This window comes from Castor canadensis, chromosome 6 (genome assembly GCF_047511655.1).
Source record: "Castor canadensis chromosome 6, mCasCan1.hap1v2, whole genome shotgun sequence".
Taxonomy (NCBI): domain Eukaryota; kingdom Metazoa; phylum Chordata; class Mammalia; order Rodentia; family Castoridae; genus Castor; species Castor canadensis.
Window position 1 is genome coordinate 78,722,575 of NC_133391.1, and position 20,108 is coordinate 78,742,682.

General features: G+C 43.7%; 1 protein-coding gene across 1 annotated transcript; it reads left to right on the top strand.

Annotated features, from left to right (window-relative positions):
• Window positions 1–9,597: 9,597 nt before the first annotated feature.
• On the top strand, window positions 9,598–19,644 carry LOC109682175 (uncharacterized). The gene is made up of 9 exons (XM_074076889.1): window positions 9,598–9,722; window positions 9,940–10,022; window positions 10,696–10,812; window positions 13,991–14,124; window positions 16,111–16,319; window positions 16,390–16,473; window positions 18,097–18,255; window positions 19,048–19,203; window positions 19,282–19,644. Exons 1-9 carry the CDS (start codon window positions 9,654–9,656, stop codon window positions 19,537–19,539), a joined length of 1,269 nt encoding a protein of 422 aa, XP_073932990.1. The 5' UTR covers window positions 9,598–9,653; the 3' UTR covers window positions 19,540–19,644.
• The last annotated feature ends 464 nt before the right edge of the window (window positions 19,645–20,108 follow it).

A 20,108-nucleotide genomic window follows, 5' to 3' on the forward strand; every position in this document is an offset into this window, starting at 1 on the left:
TAGGGCTTCACAAAAATAGGGCTGGTGGAGTGGTTCAAGGTGTAGGCTCTGAATTCAAACCCCAGCACCACACACACACACACACACACACACACACACACACAAAGAATTTGAACAAGCTGGACATAATGGGGTGTACCTGTAAACTCTGCACGTAAGAAACTGAGGCAGAAGGATCACAGTTTCAGGCTAGCCTGGACTGGAAAAAAGAAAGAATTTGACCAGTTCTGCCTTTCCCTAGTCACCAAGAGGTTGTATTTCTTCCCTTTGACTTATTTAAATTTGTAAATACAGCACATTCCTGAGTTGTGCTAGTGACTTGCTAGAGTACTGAAAACTTCCAAGTTTCTACCCTTTAGTTAGAAGTAAGGGTGCTCTGGGAACTGCCAAGTTTTTGGCTGATGTCTGAAGTGAAGGTGGTCTTGTGTGGGCGGCGCCCTTATCCTGTGAAATTTGGTCCAACTCGGGATAGTTAGCACCAGAAGAAGTGGAATTTGTGATGACAACCTGACCCACTGAAATATTGCAGTCCCCTTTTACCTTCAGAGTATGTGTTCCAAGACCTCCAAAAGCTGCCTGTAACCGAAGATAGTATTGAACTCTACTTACACTGTGTTTTTTCCTGTACATACCTATGATAAAATTTAACTTATAAATTAGACATAGTAAGAGATTAACAATAATAACTAGTAATAAAATAGAATAACAAAAACTGTATACAGAGCTTACACAGAACCACTGTGATACCATTATAGCAGATCTGATGATCAAGACAGCTAAGTGACTCACAGACAGAAGTACATACAACATCAATCCTTCACGAAGGCATGATTCACATCCTGGACAGGACAGAATGGGGTGGCACTAGGTTTTACCACACAACCCAGAACAGTGTGCAATTTAAAACGTATGAATTTTCCATGTGCTGTTTTTTGACTATACTTGACCTCTAGTAACAAAGTAAGGACGGTGAAACTGAACTGTCTGTGATTTGTGAAGAGAGAGACTGAAAGGAAGGAGAATGAGGAACTTTGATTTCTGGGTGGATTGTCACAGTGTTAACCACAGAATGGAAGAGCAGCTGTGCGGTGATCAGTTAGTTATGGAGGTATAAGTTATTAGTGGAATCTAGAATTTACTAATGGAACTCATGAGGAGTAGGATCAGTGGATGAGTAAGAAAATGTAAACTAACAAGGATTTTGGTACAATCCTTTTTGGTTACTGTTATTTGTAATAGCTAAAATAACAGTCAAAGATGAGCCAAAGTGACATTCTGGCCAGTGTGAGCTACAGCCTATAGTCTCAGGGGTCTATTAAAGGACTGAGTTGGAGGAAGCTTCTAATTCTCAGCTGTTAGGAATCTGTCTGACCTGAGGTATGGCCTCATTTCCAAAGGAAAAAGTTATGCTGAAACAGCATGTAAGAAAGAACACTAGACTGACTTTCAAGAGAATTGGGTAAGAATTGAGAGGAGGAGTAGTGAACGGATTCATCCTAGCAGGGAAGTTGTTTTGTTTTGTTCTTTGTGTTTATTTTTTGCTGTACAGGGGTTTAAACTCAGGGTTTTGAACTTGCTAGGCAGCACTCTACTGCTTGAGCCATGCCTCAGTAATTTTTGCTCTGCTTATTTTGGAGATGGGGGTCTTGCTTTTTGCCCAGACTGTTCTGGACTTTGATCTTCCTATTTTATGCTTCCTGACAGCTGGGATGACAGGTGCATACCAACATGCCCGCTTTTATCCTATTGATATGGGATCTTGAAAACTTTTCCTTGGGCTGGCCTCAAACTTGATCCTCCTGGTTTTAGCCTTCCAGGGAGCTAGGATTACAAGGGTGAGCCACTGGTGCCCAACCTTTGAACAGTTATTTAAGAAAATGGGACTAGAGGTGCAACTCAAGTGGTAGAGCGCCTATCTAGCACACACAAGACCCTGAATTCAAATCCCATACTGCCAAAAAAGAAGTATTGATAACAATTTTACTTCCTAAGTGGCTTTAAGAACAGTTTTGCTGGGAGTGTGGTTCAAGTGGCAGAGTGCCTGCCCAGCATTATGATGCCCTGAGTTCAATTCTCAGTATCACTTTAAAAAAAAGGATGATCCAGGTGCTGGTGGCTCACATCTGTAATCCTAGCTACTCTGTGATCCTAGAGATCAGGAAGCTCACAGTTTGAAGCCAGCCCAGGCAAATAGTTCACGAGACCCTTCACAAAAAGGGCTGGTGGAGTGACTCATGGTGTAGGTCCTGAGTTCATGCCCATAAAAAAAAAAAAAGATGACTAAAACCATTGTAATATGGTACAGCATGGCTGAGAAGTTAGGTGGATCAATGGCAGCCTCTGCTGATCCCCAAACATAATTTATTCACCCTTGTTTGGATGTTTCAAGAAACCTGACCTTGAATCACTTGGGGCAATAGTCCTACAACCAAATCAATATAAGGATTGATGACCAAAAGACCAGATTCTCTCAGTTCAAATTTTCCTCTACTCACCTCTGCAGACTCATGGCCTTATGCACACGAGTGAGTAAAACTGTCATCAGGGAGTGATGCAGTGATGAACTTGCTTGCAAGTTCAAGGCCAGTCTAGACTATGTAGCAAGATACTGTCTCAAAAAAAAAAAAAAAAGAAACCTTTTCTGATAGCCCTTGGGGTCTACAAATGGGTGGTGACAGGACTAGACACTTATTCTGGCTTGGCTTGGCATGTTCAGTGGTAGATGCAAAATACTCAAAATATTATTAAATTATTGAAACCAAAGGTGCTGTACTAATTTGCTCCACCAACTTAAATTTTCTCAGCCTGAGAATTAAACATTATAATACATAGTGTCAAGCAATGGGCTAGGGTCGTGGCTCAAGTGGTAGGGCACCTGCCTTGCAAGTACAAGGCCCTGAGTTCAAATTCCAGTACTGAGCAAAAAACATATTAAGATATACCATATCAAATGGACATATTATGGTGCATCTTATCTTTAGAGTCATGATTTAATAGAGAATTGGAAGAAGGAATGTTTGTTGTCTAAAATCAGGGGAGGGAGATAAAGTCATTAAGTACTTTTTTTTTTTCATTTTTCTTTTATTATTCATATGTGCATACAAGGCTTAGTTCATTTCTTCCCCCTGCCCCCACCCCCTCCCTTACCACCCACTCCACCCCCTCCCGCTCCCCCCCCAATACCCAGCAGAAACTATTTTGCCCTTATCTCTAATTTTGTTGTAGAGAGAGTATAAGCAATAATAGGAAGGAACAAGGGGTTTTGCTGGTTGAGATAAGGATAGCTATACAGGGCATTGACTCACATTGATTTCCTGTGCGTGGGTGTTACCTTCTAGGTTAATTCTTTTTGATCTAACCTTTTCTCTAGTTCCTGGTCCCCTTTTCCTATTGGCCTCAGTTGCTTTAAGGTATCTGCTTTAGTTTTTCTGCATTAAGGGCAACAAATGCTAGCTAGTTTTTTAGGTGTCTTACCTATCCTCACCCCTCCCTTGTGTGCTCTCGCTTTTATCATGGGCTCATAGTCCAATCCCCTTGTTGTGTTTGCCCTTGATCTAATGTCCACATATGAGGGAGAACATACGATTTTTGGTCTTTTGGGCCAGGCTAACCTCACTCAGAATGATGTTCTCCAATTCCATCCATTTACCAGCGAATGATAACATTTCGTTCTTCTTCATGGCTGCATAAAATTCCATTGTGTATAGATACCACATTTTCTTAATCCATTTGTCAGTGCTGGGGCATCTTGGCTGTTTCCATAACTTGGCTATTGTGAATAGTGCCACAATAAACATGGATGTGCAGGTGCCTCTGGAGTAACAGTCTTTTGGGTATATCCCCAAGAGTGGTATTGCTGGATCAAATGGTAGATCGATGTCCAGCTTTTTAAGTAGCCTCCAGATTTTTTTCCAGAGTGGTTGTACTAGTCTACATTCCCACCAACAGTGTAAGAGGGTTCCTTTTTCCCCGCATCCTCGCCAACACCTGTTGTTGGTGGTGTTGTTGATGATGGCTATTCTAACAGGGGTGAGGTGGAATCTTAGTGTGGTTTTAATTTGCATTTCCTTTATTGCTAGAGATGGTGAGCATTTTTTCATGTGTTTTCTGGCCATTTGAATTTCTTCTTTTGAGAAAGTTCTGTTTAGTTCACATGCCCATTTCTTTATTGGTTCATTAGTTTTGGGAGAATTTAGTTTTTTAAGTTCCCTGTATATTCCGGTTATCAGTCCTTTGTCTGATGTATAATTGGCAAATATTTTCTCCCACTCTGTGGGTGTTCTCTTCAGTTTAGAGACCATTTCTTTTGATGAACAGAAGCTTTTTAGTTTTATGAGGTCCCATTTATCTATGCTATCTCTTAGTTGCTGTGCTGCTGGGGTTTCATTGAGAAAGTTCTTACCTATACCTACTAACTCCAGAGTATTTCCTACTCTTTCTTGTATCAACTTAAGAGTTTGGGGTCTGATATTAAGATCCTTGATCCATTTTGAGTTAATCTTGGTATAGGGTGATATACATGGATCTAGTTTCAGTTTTTTGCAGACTGCTAACCAGTTTTCCCAGAAGTTTTTGTCGAAGAGGCTGCTATTTCTCCATCGTATATTTTTAGCTCCTTTGTCAAAGATAAGTTGCTCATAGTTGTGTGGCTTCATATCTGGATCCTCTATTCTGTTCCACTGGTCTTCATGTCTGTTTTTGTGCCAGTACCATGCTGTTTTTATTGTTATTGCTTTGTAATATAGTTTGAAGTCAGGTATTGTGATACCTCCTGCATTGTTCTTTTGACTGAGTATTGCCTTGGCTATTCGTGGCCTCTTGTGTTTCCATATAAATTTAACAGTAGATTTTTCAATCTCTTTAATGAATGTCATTGGAATTTTGATGGGAATTGCATTAAACATGTAGATTACTTTGGGGAGTATCGACATTTTTACTATGTTGATTCTACCAATCCATGAGCATGGGAGATCTCTCCACTTTCTATAGTCTTCCTCAATCTCTTTCTTCAGAAGTGTATAGTTTTCCTTGTAGAGGTCTTTCACATCTTTTGTTAGGTTTACACCTAGGTATTTGATTTTTTTTGAGGCTATTGTAAATGGAATTGTTTTCATACATTCTTTTTCCGTTTGCTCATTGTTAGTGTATAGAAATGCTAATGATTTTTCTATGTTGATTTTATATCCTGCTACCTTGCTATAGCTATTGATGATGTCTAGAAGCTTCTGAGTAGAGTTTTTTGGGTCTTTAAGGTATAGAATCATGTTGTCTGCAAATAGGGATATTTTGACAGTTTCTTTACCTATTTGTATTCCTTTTATTCCTTCTTCTTGCCTAATTGCTCTGGCTAGGAATTCCAGTACTATGTTGAATAGGAGTGGAGATAGTGGGCATCCTTGTCTCATTCCTGATTTTAGAGGGAATGGTTTTAATTTTTCTCCATTAAGTATAATGCTGGCTGTAGGTTTGTCATATATAGCTTTTATAATGTTGAGGAACTTTCCTTCTATTCCTAGTTTTCTTAGAGCTTTTATCATGAAATGATGTTGGATCTTATCAAAGGCTTTTTCTGCATCTATTGAGATGATCAAGTGGTTTTTGTCTTTGATTCTGTTAATGTGGTTTACTACGTTTATTGATTTTCGTATGTTGAACCACCCCTGCATCCCTGGGATGAAGCCTACTTGGTCGTGGTGAATAATCTTTTTGATGTGTTATTGAATTCGGTTTGCCATTATTTTGTTGAGGATTTTTGCATCAATGTTCATTAAGGAGATTGGCCTATAGTTCTCCTTTTTGGAGGTATCTTGATTACATGCTTTCATGAGGGTATCCACACTCAACATGGGGGCGGGGTGGCCAAGGGAGAGTTCACACTGGATAGATTCTTCCACTTTTCTGATGGGGTGAAAGAGAATGTTGGATGATGATATGATTTTACCCTATATCACCCCAACTTTCCTTTTTTCCCACCTGATGAAGAGGATCCAGGACCAGAGATGAATCTGAAGTTGTGAGAAGCAGGGATAATTCCTAAACAAGAAACTGTAAGTCTATCTTTAAACTTTTGTATCAGAATTCCTTAGGGTGTGATAGGGTAGATTGTGCCTTCAGCCCATTTGAGTTGGCAGTGTGTGCTTTCAGTCTGCATAGAGGTTAAGACTACCACCAGTTCCCAACACCCTGGAGGCCGAGGAACGATCATGAGTTTGAAGCTGGCCTGGGGTACACATCAAGAGCCTATCTCAAAAAAAAAAAAGGTAGTTCAAGTGCAGTGGATCACAGCTGTTATCCTAGCTACTCCAGCAGCAGTGATCAGGAGGATCACAGCTCAAGCCAGCTGGGCGTGTTGGCAGATGCCTGTCATCCTAGCTACACGGAAAGTGTAAATAGAATGATCATAGTCCAGGTCTGCCTGGCAAAAACATGAAACCCTATCTTATAAATAATAAAAGTTAAAAGGACTTAAGTGGTAGAGCACCAGCCTAGCAAGCACATATTAGGCTTGACCTTAAGGTACAAAAAAAAAAAAGGGCAAATTGGATGGTATATGAATTATATCTCAAAAAGCTGTTATTAAAATAAGTAATGGTTACTTTTTACAAACACATACTGAAATAGTTTTGAAACTATATGAGGTTTATGAGGTTTGGGAATTGCTTCAAAATAATAGGGGAACAGAAGATTTAAGACTACCCAGAAGTTGGTAACTACAGAAGATAGGCACCTGGAGATTCATTATACTATTTTCTCTGTTGTTATACACATTTGAAAGTTTTCATAAAAGAAAAACTAAAGAAAGGAAACTCGAACACTGGGCACTGGTGGCTCAAGCCTGTAATCCTAGCTACTTTGGAGGCTGAGATCAGTACGATCACGGTTTGAGGACAGCCTGGGCTAATAGTTCATGAGATCCCATGTCCAAAATAACCAGAGCAAAATGGACTGGAGGTGTGGGTCAAGCAGTACAGCACCTGCTTTGGCAAGTGTGAAGCCCTGTTTCAAACTCCAGTCCTACAACCACACACACACACACACACACACACACACACACACACACACACACAAACTAAACTAAAAAAAAAAAAAAAACTCAGGAAATGTTTTCTCAGAAGGGGAGTGTCACTTCCTTTGATGACTACCTGTCCAGCATCACCTGAACCTTACCCCTATGCTCTCAGATGAAGGACATGAATTATTGAGAGGAATCTGAGAGGCTTAGAATCCACAGAGTCTAGAGAGGCTGGTGCAGGCCAGGCAGCTCTGTCTCCCCGAGATCTCTTCACACACTGTATCTCTCAACCCACTTGCCATGCTGACCGTGGTGGTAGAAGTGCAGCAGAGGAGGGGATCAGGTAAGAAGCCCCAAGGGAGGGTGGCCAGGATTGCCTTGCGGGAGAGGTAAGGCTAAACCACTTCAGGTTGAGAAACTGAGGCACAGGCTTAGGACAGGACTTAGGAATCCTGGAGCTCAGTTTCCCTCATGAGAGTTGACATGAAGTCTACCTTTCTCAGGCTCCCAGGAGACCCAGAGCCCTACACTTCTTGTAGAAGGACCCAAGAGCCTTCGTCTGCTTCCGCCGGGGACTCAGGAGACTCTGGAGACTCAGGTAGATGGAGTAGGGTAGGCAGGAACGGAGAAGGTGGGAATGACAATACTGACCCCAGCCCTACCCACAGGAACAACGTTTCACCTTTGACAGAGTCCTGGGCCCAGACACTGCTCAGGTAGGGGTGTCTGAGAAGGTGACGGGAGGAGGATGGGAGCCCTTGGGCTCCTAGATCCCAGGGTCCTTGTCCCTAACCCTTTTGCTCAGGGAAGGCCTTAATAGGTCACCTGAAACAGAGAAATGTGCCTGTGTCTCCCTGTAGGAGGCCGAGCAGGAGCTTTTGGCTAGAGTCCAGTCCACACTGGCCTCTGTGGGCTGAGGGTACAGTGTAGCCCTGTTGCTCCAGGGTCGGGAAACAGAGGCACCTCGGCTGTGTCTCAGGTAAGGAGCCACCAGGGTACAGGCCTCATGAGGCTAGGGCATCACTTCCTCCAGGATACTTTGGGGAATCTCTGCCCACCCCAGCTAGACTAGGTGTCCTTCCATTCAAGACACTTCTAGGGTCAGTTCATGCAGCTGTTGAGAGGTCAGGAGAGGATGGAGGCTGGGCTGATGGGATGAGTCTGGAAGGGGTGGCATGCAAAGATCAATTATCCAGGAGGTCTAGTTTTCACACTTCTTGGTGATACTAATAATGATACTTAACTTGAAGGCTTTGCTGTAGGGGCTTCATCAATACCCCCAAAATCAAAATAGGTGCCTCAGAACCTTGCCATGCAAGTGAACTAAACAGAACTTTCTCAAAAGAAGAAATTCAAATGGCCAGAAAACACATGAAAAAATGCTCACCATCTCTAGCAATAAAGGAAATGCAAATTAAAACCACACTAAGATTCCACCTCACCCGTTAGAATAGCCATCATCAGCAACACCACCAACAACAGGTGTTGGCGAGGATGTGGGGAAAAAGGAACCCTCTTACACTGTTAGTGGGAATGTAGACTAGTACAACCACTCTGGAAAAAAATTTGGAGGCTACTTAAAAAGCTAGACATCAATCTACCATTTGATCCAGTAATATCACTCTTGGGGATATACCCAAAAGACTGTTACTCCAGAGGCACCTGCACACCCATGTTTATTGTGGCACTATTCACAATAGCCAAGTTATGGAAACAGCCAAGATGCCCCACCACTGACAAATGGATTAAGAAAATGTGGTATCTATACACAATGGAATTCTATGCAGCCATGAAGAAGAACGAAATGTTATCATTCGCTGGTAAATGGATGGAATTGGAGAACATCATTCTGAGTGAGGTTAGCCTGGCCCAAAAGACCAAAAATCATATGTTCTCCCTCATATGTGGACATTAGATCAAGGGTAAACACAACAAGGGAATTGGACTATGAGCACATGATAAAAGTGAGAGCACACAAGGGAGGGGTGAGGATAGGTAAGACACCTAAAAAATTAGCTAGCATTTGTTGCCCTCAACGCAGAGAAACTAAAGCAGATACCTTAAAAGCAACTGAGGCCAATAGGAAAAGGGGAACAGGTACTAGAGAAAAGGTTAGATCAAAAAGAATTAACCTAGAAGGTAACACCCACGCATAGGAAATCAATGTGAGTCAATGCCCTGTATAGCTATCCTTATCTCAACCAGCAAAACCCCTTGTTCCTTCCTATTATTGCTTATACTCTCTCTACAACAAAATTAGAGATAAGGGCAAAATAGTTTCTGCTGGGTATTGGGGGGGGGGGAGGGAGGGGGCGGAGTGGGTGGTAAGGGAGGGGGTGGGGGCAGGGGGGAGAAATGAACCAAGCCTTGTATGCACATATGAATAATAAAAGAAACAGGAAAAAAAAAAAAAAAGAACCTTGTCATGGCTGCTGCCCAGCCAACAGCAGGTCCCACTGAAAATGTCTGCTTGTTTTTCTGGTTTGTTGTGAACATGAGAGCTGGCACTACTGTTCTGAACACCATGTCCCCAGCACCCAGCACAGGATCTGGCCCAGACTTGGCCCTCAGGAAATGCTGAAGGGCAGACTGATAGTTTCTCAGTTCCCACTGAACTCCTTTGTCTACATAGCTGCTGCAGATGCTGTTCGAGAAAGCTCTGCCCCTCTGCCACTCTGAGCATGTACTTAGTACTCTTAGCTTGGTGCAGGTAAGACTCTTGGAGGTGGGACACCTGGGGATTCAGGGCCAACTGACACTGCAGAAAGAGCCTCAGGCTTGTGGGGGAGCTGGAAGAGCTTGGGCTTGCTTCTCTGAGGTCTCCTTTACCCTGACTGTGAATGGCTAAATTCCTGCACGCTACTTAGTCCACAGGCCCCACAGGAGGGGAAGGTCAGCTTGTAACAAATGTGCTTCTGTAATCCCAGGTCAAGCCTACTGGGAAGAGCCAGGACCTGCTCTCCCCAGAACTGGAGGATCTGTCAGTACTGGATGTAGCCCCTCTGGGCTTGTGAGTGTTCAGGGCCCAATGGGGTATGAGAATGCTTGCCTTAAGGCAGGGCTGACATCTTCAAGCCAACTCCTTGGAGACTTCTAATCACTGCCACTCCAGGAGGAGGAAGCTCTGAGCTTGAAATCATGCTTTCAGGGCTGGATCTTCTTCCCGGATCCTTCCCATCCACCTCCCTTCATCCCATATCCCATACCTCTTTCTTCCTTTACCCCAATTATTCCTTTTCAATTCTATTCCCACCTTTAGGTCCCAATTTAGTCCAGTATCACATTGACTAAGCAGGACTTTAGTTTGCCCATCTGTGAAATGGAGGCTATTCTGACTATCCTGTTTCTCTGGCTGGGCAGACCTCAGGAGGAAAAATGAGATCATGGAGATGAGAATTGTTTAGGGAGGTGTACTGAGCCTGGAGCCTATAGATGTTTTTATAGGCTTTCTACGCAGAAGTGCTGGGGGTCTGTGTAGACAGCCCTGGTGCTTAGGAGCTGAGCTCAACTTCCTCTTCCTCTAGGGTGGTGGGAGGTGCCAGTGCAGTTGAGGTGTCTGACTCAAGAGCTGCCTCAGAGCTGTACTTGCAGGCTGCAGGGGGTGAAGGCAGGTGAGGACAGGAGGGCACCGATCTCCCTTCACCCTCTACACTTTTGGCCTGAGTCTTTCCTCTCCTCTGCAGGGCCTGCTCTCTGCTTACTCTCACAGTGACCTGGCCTGGGCCTGACCCTCCTGAGAGGCCTGGGACCCAGCACATGTGGCGAGGTACCCTGAGGATCTTGCAGCTCCCAGGAGACCAGTAAGTCTTTAGGGGCATTCTGATTGCATTGGAAGGTAATGCAGGGACCAAAATATGGATGTGAGGCCTAGGAAGGTATCAAAGTCTCTCCTCCTTCCCTCAGCTCTGACAGTAAGAGAACCCAGGCTCTTTGTTAGCAAATAATGGGGACAAAGGCAAATGGGTAGAGAATCTGTGGAATCTTTAAATAAATGTAGATCTTTCCAGCCACTGTTTATTCATGTGTTCATAAGGGTACCAGAAGAAAGTTTTGCAAACAGTGTCTTCAAGCATTTTTGGTCTGATTTTTCAGAATTTTTATTTTTCTACTACTATTTTTCACATTTCTAACCCATTTTCAGCCATGTATATTTCTTTTGATCTACGAGACTGTAAACTTGGAAAGCACCTAAATGTCCAAAAGGAAGACTGGAAAATTCTCAAATAATCATGTCTTCATGCTCTATCTTATACTTTTCCCTTACTGCTCAAAGATAATGAAAACATCAAGTGGTAATAGGGAAATAATCATTTCAAGTGACATGGCAAAATTTTGAATGTTATAGAAACATTCATGAAATGCCTAAAAAAAAATAGAAGGGGAAAAGTACACTAAATTCCAGACTATTCTAAAGTCTTCCTTTTATTGTGTAAGACTCTTTTCTTATAGTCACAATTTTAGTATAGATGTTCCAAAATGAGCATGTGTATGAGGTTCTTTGTATTTATTTATTTATTTTGGTAGCACTGGGGTTTGAACTCAGGGCCTCACACTTGCTAAGCAGGTGCTCTTACAGCTTGAGCCACTCTGTGTAAGTCTCTTAAAAAAAAAAAAAGCCTTCAAACCCAAGTACCACTCCCTAAAAAAACCCCAACAAAATAAAAAAATCTCACTCTCTTAAAATGTATAATTCAGTGGCTTTTAGTATATTTACAAAGTTGAGCATTGGTCACCACATCTAATGTTAAATAAAAACTTAGAGATCAAGAGATCTCTGAACCTAAAAGGGTTTGTGGGGCTGTCAGAGATGCTAGCTAAAAATAGAAGGACCAGTCCTAGGACAAATTCCCTAAGCCACCAACAGCATGGGGCGATAGCAGATGGAAAAATGTTCACTTTGGGAAGAAGAAAGAATAAATCACTTAATTGAATCTACATTGGCTATAGATAAGGATGGCAATGACAAGCAGGCAGTCTTGGGATAGGAGGACAGTCTGTAAGAAGTGCTTGTTGCTTCTTTACGGATCGATTTTGCAAGCTACTCAGGAGGCTGAGGCAAGAGGATCACTTGACCTTAAAGTTGAACACAGCGTGGACAATGTAATGAAATCCTATTCAAAAACCACAACCAACCAACCAAAACAACTGGGCTTGTTCCACCACGCCCAGCCAAAAAGTCTGTATTCTTTGTGACCACTGAAGACTCTATTCTGTTACCTTATTGGTTAGCCTGTAACCTGACACAGAATTCCTTAAATACTGGGGACAAAAACATTAAAAAAAAAAAAAAAAAAAAGCAGTAAGAAGAAAACAACAGCAACAACAATAATAGTATGAAAGGAAGAAGAAAAAGAAAAAATTAATTCTCTGTGTCTCTGAAAATTTGCTGTGTATTAAGACACCCCCTTTATGCTTAGCCAGGCCATTTACAGTTCTTCCTATCTTTCACTTCCTGTTTGTGCTGATCCTAAAACTCAATCATTTGTGAAAGCTTATGGTCTTCCTGGGGCTTTTCTGAAACGTGTACTGCCCTGAGTGTGTTTTCTTGGTTATTCAGTGAACATAGTAACTTTGCAAAGACTTTATTCCCCCAAAACCTCACTCCTCACCTTTTCCTTCTAGTCTTTCTGTGTGTTCATTATTTGCCTCAACTGTTATTTTTGTTCCAGGCAGCTGTGTCTTGTGCTTTTGTCTTTCAGGGAACATCCTATCGGTAGCCAGTCTGCTCTGAGACAGTTTTGAGATAGGTGAAGCAAAAGAAGCACCTTTAATCATTCATTGGGGGAACCTTAGACAATCAAAAAAGATGAACATAATTCCTTGATAACAAAATCTACTTTGCTCTCTCCAGAATCTGGAACCCCCATCAGAAATGTGGGTTGCCATCTCCAATACTACCTCTGTGTTAGGGAGGAGTAAGTTCTCTTACCAAATTCAAGTTGCTTTTCTCTTGGTTAAGCATTCACTTTTTTGCTGTAAACCTTTGACTAGTCTCAGGATTCCAGTAAAGTTGACTCTTACAGTTTTTTGCCAGGTGTCTCTGGAGTTGGGTGGACACAGAGTTCTCTACTCTATCATTTTCACTGATGTCATCTTGTTAACGGCGCCGGTTCAGTCCACGACTAGACTAGCAAATTCTTTGTGTCCCTTGGGAAGAATCTGTGGCAGGACACATGGGTGTAAACGGAGTTTATTAAAAGTTAGGAAAGGAAAATACAAAGGAGAGCATAGTGGGGCACCAGTGGAATCTGGAGGCCAAGAGAGCAAGCTTCTCTTTCTTAGGTACTTTTAAAAGTTACACTAATCTATGGGAAGGGAGAAACCAGGTGATTCCCATCAATAATCATTGCGTGGGGAGGGGCATGGGTGGTTCCCAGCCAGGTGACAGTGGTCTGAGCCTTCCGTGAGCCAGACGTGGGTAGCCCACATATGCATGAGTCCCAAACTTTTCCTTCTTCTAGCCAGCCTTAACATTTCTCTGCCTATTTTTAAATTAAATCATTTGTCTTTTTATTGTTGACTTGTAAGAGTTGCAAGTCCACTGTGAGGTATATAGTTTTGTATCATAGAATGTCTTCTGTAATTAAAAATAAAATAAAGATCTATAAAAAAATTGCAAATCTGGGACTGGGGATGTAGCTCAGTGGTAAAGTGTTCATGTGTTTGCCCAGCATGTGCAAGGCTCTTTGGATTGCCAGTACCAAAAGGGAAAGACAAAAAAACCAAAACCAAAACAAAACAAAAAAACAGCTAGAGGTGTGGCTCAAGAGGTAGAACAGCTGCATAGCAAGCACAAAGCATGAGTTCAAACTCCAGTACTGCCAAAACAAAAACAAAAATGAAAAAAGAGTGCCAATCTGTCTGGTGGTACATGAAAGTTGCTAGAAATAGTTAAATTTTTCATCAGAATGTGATTCTGTCTGGTTTCTTTGCCCATCCACCAGTGGATAACTTCTTTCTCTTCCCTCCCTCTTGCAGGGACTGCCCCCTGCTGCGGGCATTGGCTGGTGAGGTTGCTGGTAAGGAGCTGGAGGGCTCACTACACTGGATTGTCTCCTGGCTCTTGGATGGAAACAACTACAGTAGACTACTTCTTCGCCTGAATCCCCAAGGTAACTGGGGGTGGGTGTGAAGTTCTTTGGAAAGTTCTGGGATCTGGTTTAGGCTTGCCCTATCCTGTCACCCAACCAGCCCATCCCCAACCCTAGGAGAGAGAGAGAGAGAGAGAGAGAGAGAGAGAGAAAAGGCTAGCATTCAGCACAGCAAAATTCCTTTGTGCTTATGATGTCAGTCTGGAGGGGTAAGGGCAAAGTCAATAGTAAAAGCAACCCCAATGCCTTACTCTTCAAGGTCTTCAACAAGTTTACTAAGACTTTTTCTTCTTCTTCTTCTTCTTCTTCTTTTTTTTTTTTTTCCTTTTTTAAAGATAGGGTCTCACTATGTAGTCCAGGTTGCCCTTGAACTCATGATCCTCCTCCTTTAGCCTCCACATGGGTGAGATTACAGGCATGTACCACCACACTCAGCTTCTTACAAAGCATTTTCATACCTTCAATTCTTATCTTTTGCCTGTTAATATGAGGCAGACCTAATTTACAAATGAGGAAAGAGAGGCAGGCATAATTCATAAATAAGGAAAGAGGATTGGAGAGGAAAAAGGACTTAGCAATTTTCACATACTTACTAAAAATCTGGCCTCTGAAATGACATGATGTCAGGTTTTTGGGGGAAGGTCAGAGTGGGGTTTACAGACCTAAGAAGAATGGCTATGAAGCCAGGTGTGATGGCACATACCTGTAATTCCTGCACTGGGGAGGCTGAAGCAGGAGGATTGCATGTTTTAGGTCAGGCTGGAGTATAGAACAAGACCATGGTCTCCAAAAAATCAAGGGATGTGGGCCAGGGGACTCAGAAAAAACAAGGACTTGTCTGTAGTTCAGTGGCAGAGCACTTGCTTAGCATGTACAAGGCCACTGGTTTGATCCCCAGCACCTAAAACAAACAACAACAACAAAACAAATAAGGAAAAAAAAACCAGCCATGAGTTGACAGAGTTGAAGCTGGGTATTAAGTAAATGGACTTCCTCTACTTCATATATGTTTGAAATTTTCCTTAAAAAGGATTTTTAGCTTGGCACTGATGACTCATACCTGTAATCCAGCTACTTTGGAGACTGAGGTCAGGAGGACTGTAATTCAAGGCCAGACCATGCCAATAGTTCTGGAGAACCATCTCCAAAATAAACAGAACAAAATGGACTGGAGGTATGGATCAAGTGGTAGAGTGCCTGCTTTGCAAGTGTGAAGCCCAGAGTTCAAATCCCAGTCCCACCAAAAAAAAAAAAAAGTTAAAAAAACAGTTTGGCTCTCTGATTATCTCCAAAATCTACAGACACATTCATTTGGCTAATAGGATTTCATACCTCCTTGTGTGGCAGGCTCTGTGGGATTAGGAAGAGAAATTGAAGGTAGTTCATACCATCAAGGATAAAGCAGTGAAGGGTAGATGTGTTTATCTATGGACCAGTTTGGTATCATGATTAAGTGTCAGACAGAGCTGGGTTTGAGTTTCAGCTCTGCCACTCATCAGGAAGTTGCTTGACTTCTCTGTGCTTCAGTTGCCTCATCTGGGAAATGTGGGGAGGCAGGACCCAGTAGAGTTGCTGTGGATAAAAAGAGGTAACCCAGGAATAGTCTTAGCATAGTGCCATCAAGCACATGTGAAAGTCTAATGGGGGTTAGATCTTTTTGGTAAGTAGTACTATTGATAGAAATTTAAAGTATTACAGGTGCTGTGGGGGCTGGGTACCAGTGGCTCATGTCTGGAGTCATAGCCACTCAGGAGGCAGAGATTAGGACGATCGCAGCTCAAAGCCAGTCCAGGCAAATAGTTTGTGAGACTCTATCTTGAAAATACCCATTACAAAAAGGGGCTGGTGGAGTGGCTCAAGTGGTAGAATGCCTGCCTAGCAAGCATGAGGCCCTGAGTTCAATACACACACACACACACACACACACACACACACACACACACACTACAAGTACTGTGATCTGGAGTTCTCAGGAAGGAATAATTACTCTGAGTCTCCCCTTACCAGGTAGCTCCCTGAGTTTGCTCCAGGCTGCTCTGATGGGGGCCTCAGGAAGGAGAATGCAGGTGAAACAAGTGAGGCCTACCCTCTGGGATGCAATAGAAGAGGCTCAAGCTCGGAGGGCTAGCCTGAAGATCCTGCATTTAGGCCTCCTTGGAGACACCTTGACAGATAGTGGGCTTAACCAACTAGGCAGGGCACTTCGGGAGCTACAGGTGAGCAAGGTGAGGCCTGGGAGCCTGGGCAAGCAATGTCCAGTACCCACTCTGAACCTTTTCTCCCTAGGTGATAAAAGTCTGGAAACAGTGCCCAAGAAGCCAGATACCCAAAGGGACTAAAGCTGAGACCATGGGGCTCCCAAAACCACAGGTATTGTCTTATTTCTGCCTTCCTCTTGTTTACAGAGCACTCTATTGATTTATTGACCCCCAAGCATTTATTTACCATTTACTATGTGTTGGGCACAGCCATGTCAGCCCTGGGAATTCTCCATGTTTGAGTTTATGATCTACTGGGAAGAACTACACCATGATCCGTGCTCTGAAAGGCTTATAAATTTGCAGTGCTATGGGGCATCCAAGTTAGTTTGGCAAGAGAGGGAATGAAGACTTCATGGAAGAGACTCAGAGATAAGCAAGTGCTTGATGTCTCTGAGGAACTGCAAGCAGCCCAGCCTGCTGAACAGAGGCTGAGGAAGAGAGTCAGAAGAAGACTAGAGAGGGAAGCAGGGGCCAAATCACACAGAGCCTTATACATCTATTGAAATGCTTGGACTCTCTTGAAGGTCAAACTTTGCAACCCACAGAAGTATTGTAAGCAAGGAAGACAACATGGCTCCCAATTGTCAGGTGAGAAAACTAAGACTCAGAGAAGAGATGTGAGTAGCCCAGAGTTGCCAGCACAATCAGAGGTCACAGAGGTGCAATCACACTCAAATCCTTGCACTCCTAATCTGAAGTGTAATGCTCTTTCATCTCCTTATGCATGGCCCTTTCTTGTGCAGAAGGGGGCGCTGTCTTCCATGACTTGCTGCAGGGTGTTTCCTGGTCCTTCGGTTCCCTCTTCATAATTGCATACATAGGACCTGTATTTACAGCCATGGGCCTGGGGAGCTAGTCATATTAGTTCTGAGTTACTGAGCAACTACCTGAATGCCAAGTGCTTCAGGTGCACTATGTCATTCATTCTCTCTCCAACTTTTATCAGCTCTATTTTATGAAGAATGTGGAGCCTCAAAAAGCTCGTCACTCATACACCTAAGAGAGACTGGGCCCCTGACCAGTTTGATTTCAAAGTTCTGAACTAAACTTACACTGTCCTGGCAGGAATGGTGGATGTGAATTGTCACTCCTAATATTTTCTCAGCAGGTGATAGATTCAGCAGTAAGCCACAGCCCAAGCCTCAAAGGGGAGTCCCAAGGTGCATCTGGGACTTGAGGGTTAGCTAGGGGGTGTGTGTGTGTGTGCATGCGTGTGTCCCCACTTTTGGTGTGATTAATCACATTTTCCTCTAGTAACAGGAAGAGCAGCATCTCTAGGGCCTGGGCTCCACCAAAAGCATTGTCTCAGAGACTCTAAGGACAGGTAATACCTCATGCACCTCAGGAACTACCAGAAACTGTGGGAGAAGTGAGTGGTCCCAGAGTGTAGATAATCTGCCTCCTGCTTACCCTGCTCTGTCAGGAGGTCAGATTATGTAGTTTATGACCTGAAGGGTTACTGGATTCCTTAGGGGAGGAGCATAGGGAGGTGCTGTTTTCCTATTGGCTTGGATGGGAGTGTGGGTTCCTTAGGGCTACTATGGAACCTATTGGCAGAGCCAGAGCTTTCTTCCTCCACCCACAGCCTCCTGAGTCTTTGCCCAGGATACAGGCTCTTCTAGGCCACTTAGGTCCTGAGAGCAGACTGGAAATAAAGTTTTGTTGGAGAGGTTGGGCACTGTACTCCAAAACTGTGTGCACACATGGCTAAGCCTCCATTGACATCATCTAGGCCCAGCAGGTCCCAGATGTGGCCCTGCAGTTCTTTCTGGCCCATGCCCAGAGGCAGAGACTGCAAGACCAGCACCAAATTTGGATTCAAGAGGAGCTGAAGCGTTTGGAACAGGAGGTGGGAGGTGAACAGGTCAATGGCCTGATGGCTGAAGAGAAGGTGAGGAGGGTCAAGTAGGGGTGCTTGAGGCTCCTTGTAATTGGGCCAGGCATTGTGCTGAGGGCCAGGGTCCAACACCAATCATAACTGACTGGTTCTTACTCTTGCATGGCCCTCTTAACCCTGTGGGGATAAAGAAGGCAATACATGGAGCTGAGTGCTGTGATGGGGGAGGTAGGGGCTGGTGGACCAAAGAGGTACACTTCACCCAGGATGGAGTGGGTAAAAGGAAATGGCATCTAAGCTGAGGCTCAGAGGACAAACAGAAATCAGCCAGGGGAATTCACTAGACTCGGCTCCACTAGGACAGCCGTGCTCATCACTGGGGCACTCAGAAAACCTAATTGTATAAGTGTAAAAATTTGTATATGGGTGGCGGGGGTAGGCGGAGGAGATGGGTTGAGGGCAAGTTCTCAGAGAAGTGTGTGAGCAAAGTTCTAAGGAAAGGAATGGCAAAATGGGCTTTCAGAACCACAAATTGTCCTTTTTGCCTGGAGCTTGGCAAGTATGTAATGAGAAGCAAGGCTAAAGAGACAGTGTGCCACATCTCAGGGTTTGGATTCACTTCAAGGATAAGGAACTGTTGAAAAGCACTGCAGCTTGTCTCTGACTCTCCCTAGCCATGGGAATTGGGGCAAGTTAGATCATTCACTGATCCTAGTTTTCAAAACTGTAAAATGGTGACTTTCCTGTAAATTTGTTACTGAATAAAACGAGATTAATATACTTAGTGTTTAGCACAGAGCCTGGTATGCAGCAGCACTCACCAAAGGGCACTAATTTTCTCTAAAGGCCTCTGAGAACAAGAGATGGCACTGGGAGCAAACAGTGCTGAGACTCCAGGTGGAGGCCCTGCAGGCAGAGTGGGACATTGCAGAACAGGACCTAGCAGCCCTCTATGACCTGCATGTGCAGGCCACCCAAGCTCGGACATGCCATATACTGCAGGTCAGTGGGGACAGAGGGCAGGCCTTGGGCTGCAGCCAAGGCTGTATAACCAAAAGCCATCTCTGAATCTGGGCACAGGTATTCCGAGCTTGGCAGGGATTATGGGAGGAGCAGGCCATGACCACAGAGCACTGTCATCGCAGCTTGCTGGCAGCTGTCCTGCAAGATACTATTGATCTGGCTTTGAAGAACCAGGAGCTCCAAGCCCAGACTCAGCAGCTTCAGCAGGATGCACATGAGGCTGAGGCAGTCAAGTTGCATTCCCATCCTGGGGAGAACCCTGATCAGGAACCTTACGGGGTGGTTTCCTTCTTCCTCACTCTTGAAGGCCCTTGAAGGGAGAGGAAGATGCAGACCCTCATTCTAGATAATTACCACCACCACTAACCAAATAATCATGTCTCATTGTGCCAGTCCCTGATAAATGCCTAACAGCTTTCATTTCATGTTGCATTTTCAGCTGCTCTATACTGTAGGTACCATCTGATCCTCATTTCAGAGATAAGGCAACTGAAGGCAGGAGAGGTTAAGTAAGTGTCCAAAGACAGCTAAGTAGCAGAGGCAGAATTCAAATTTGACCCTGGCCACAGGTAATACCACACAAAGAAGTGGGTCACAAACTTTAGTGTGCATCAAAATTACTTAGGGAGCTTTTTTTTTTTTTAAATGTTTAATAGTCTTCATTGATGGCTCAGTTACATCTTACTCTAACCCAGATCCTTACATATAAAATGCTGGGAAATAAGTCCCTGCTCTGCCCAAGTTCACCCTGCTGGAAAGAGACATACTAAAACATCCGAGAACTTCCCCACTCAAGAGCACTTCATGTGTCCCCTCAATATGAGGTGTTTGTGCCCATGTGCAGTGTTGATGTGAGGACCAGAGCTCAAGGTCCTTCCTAGGAT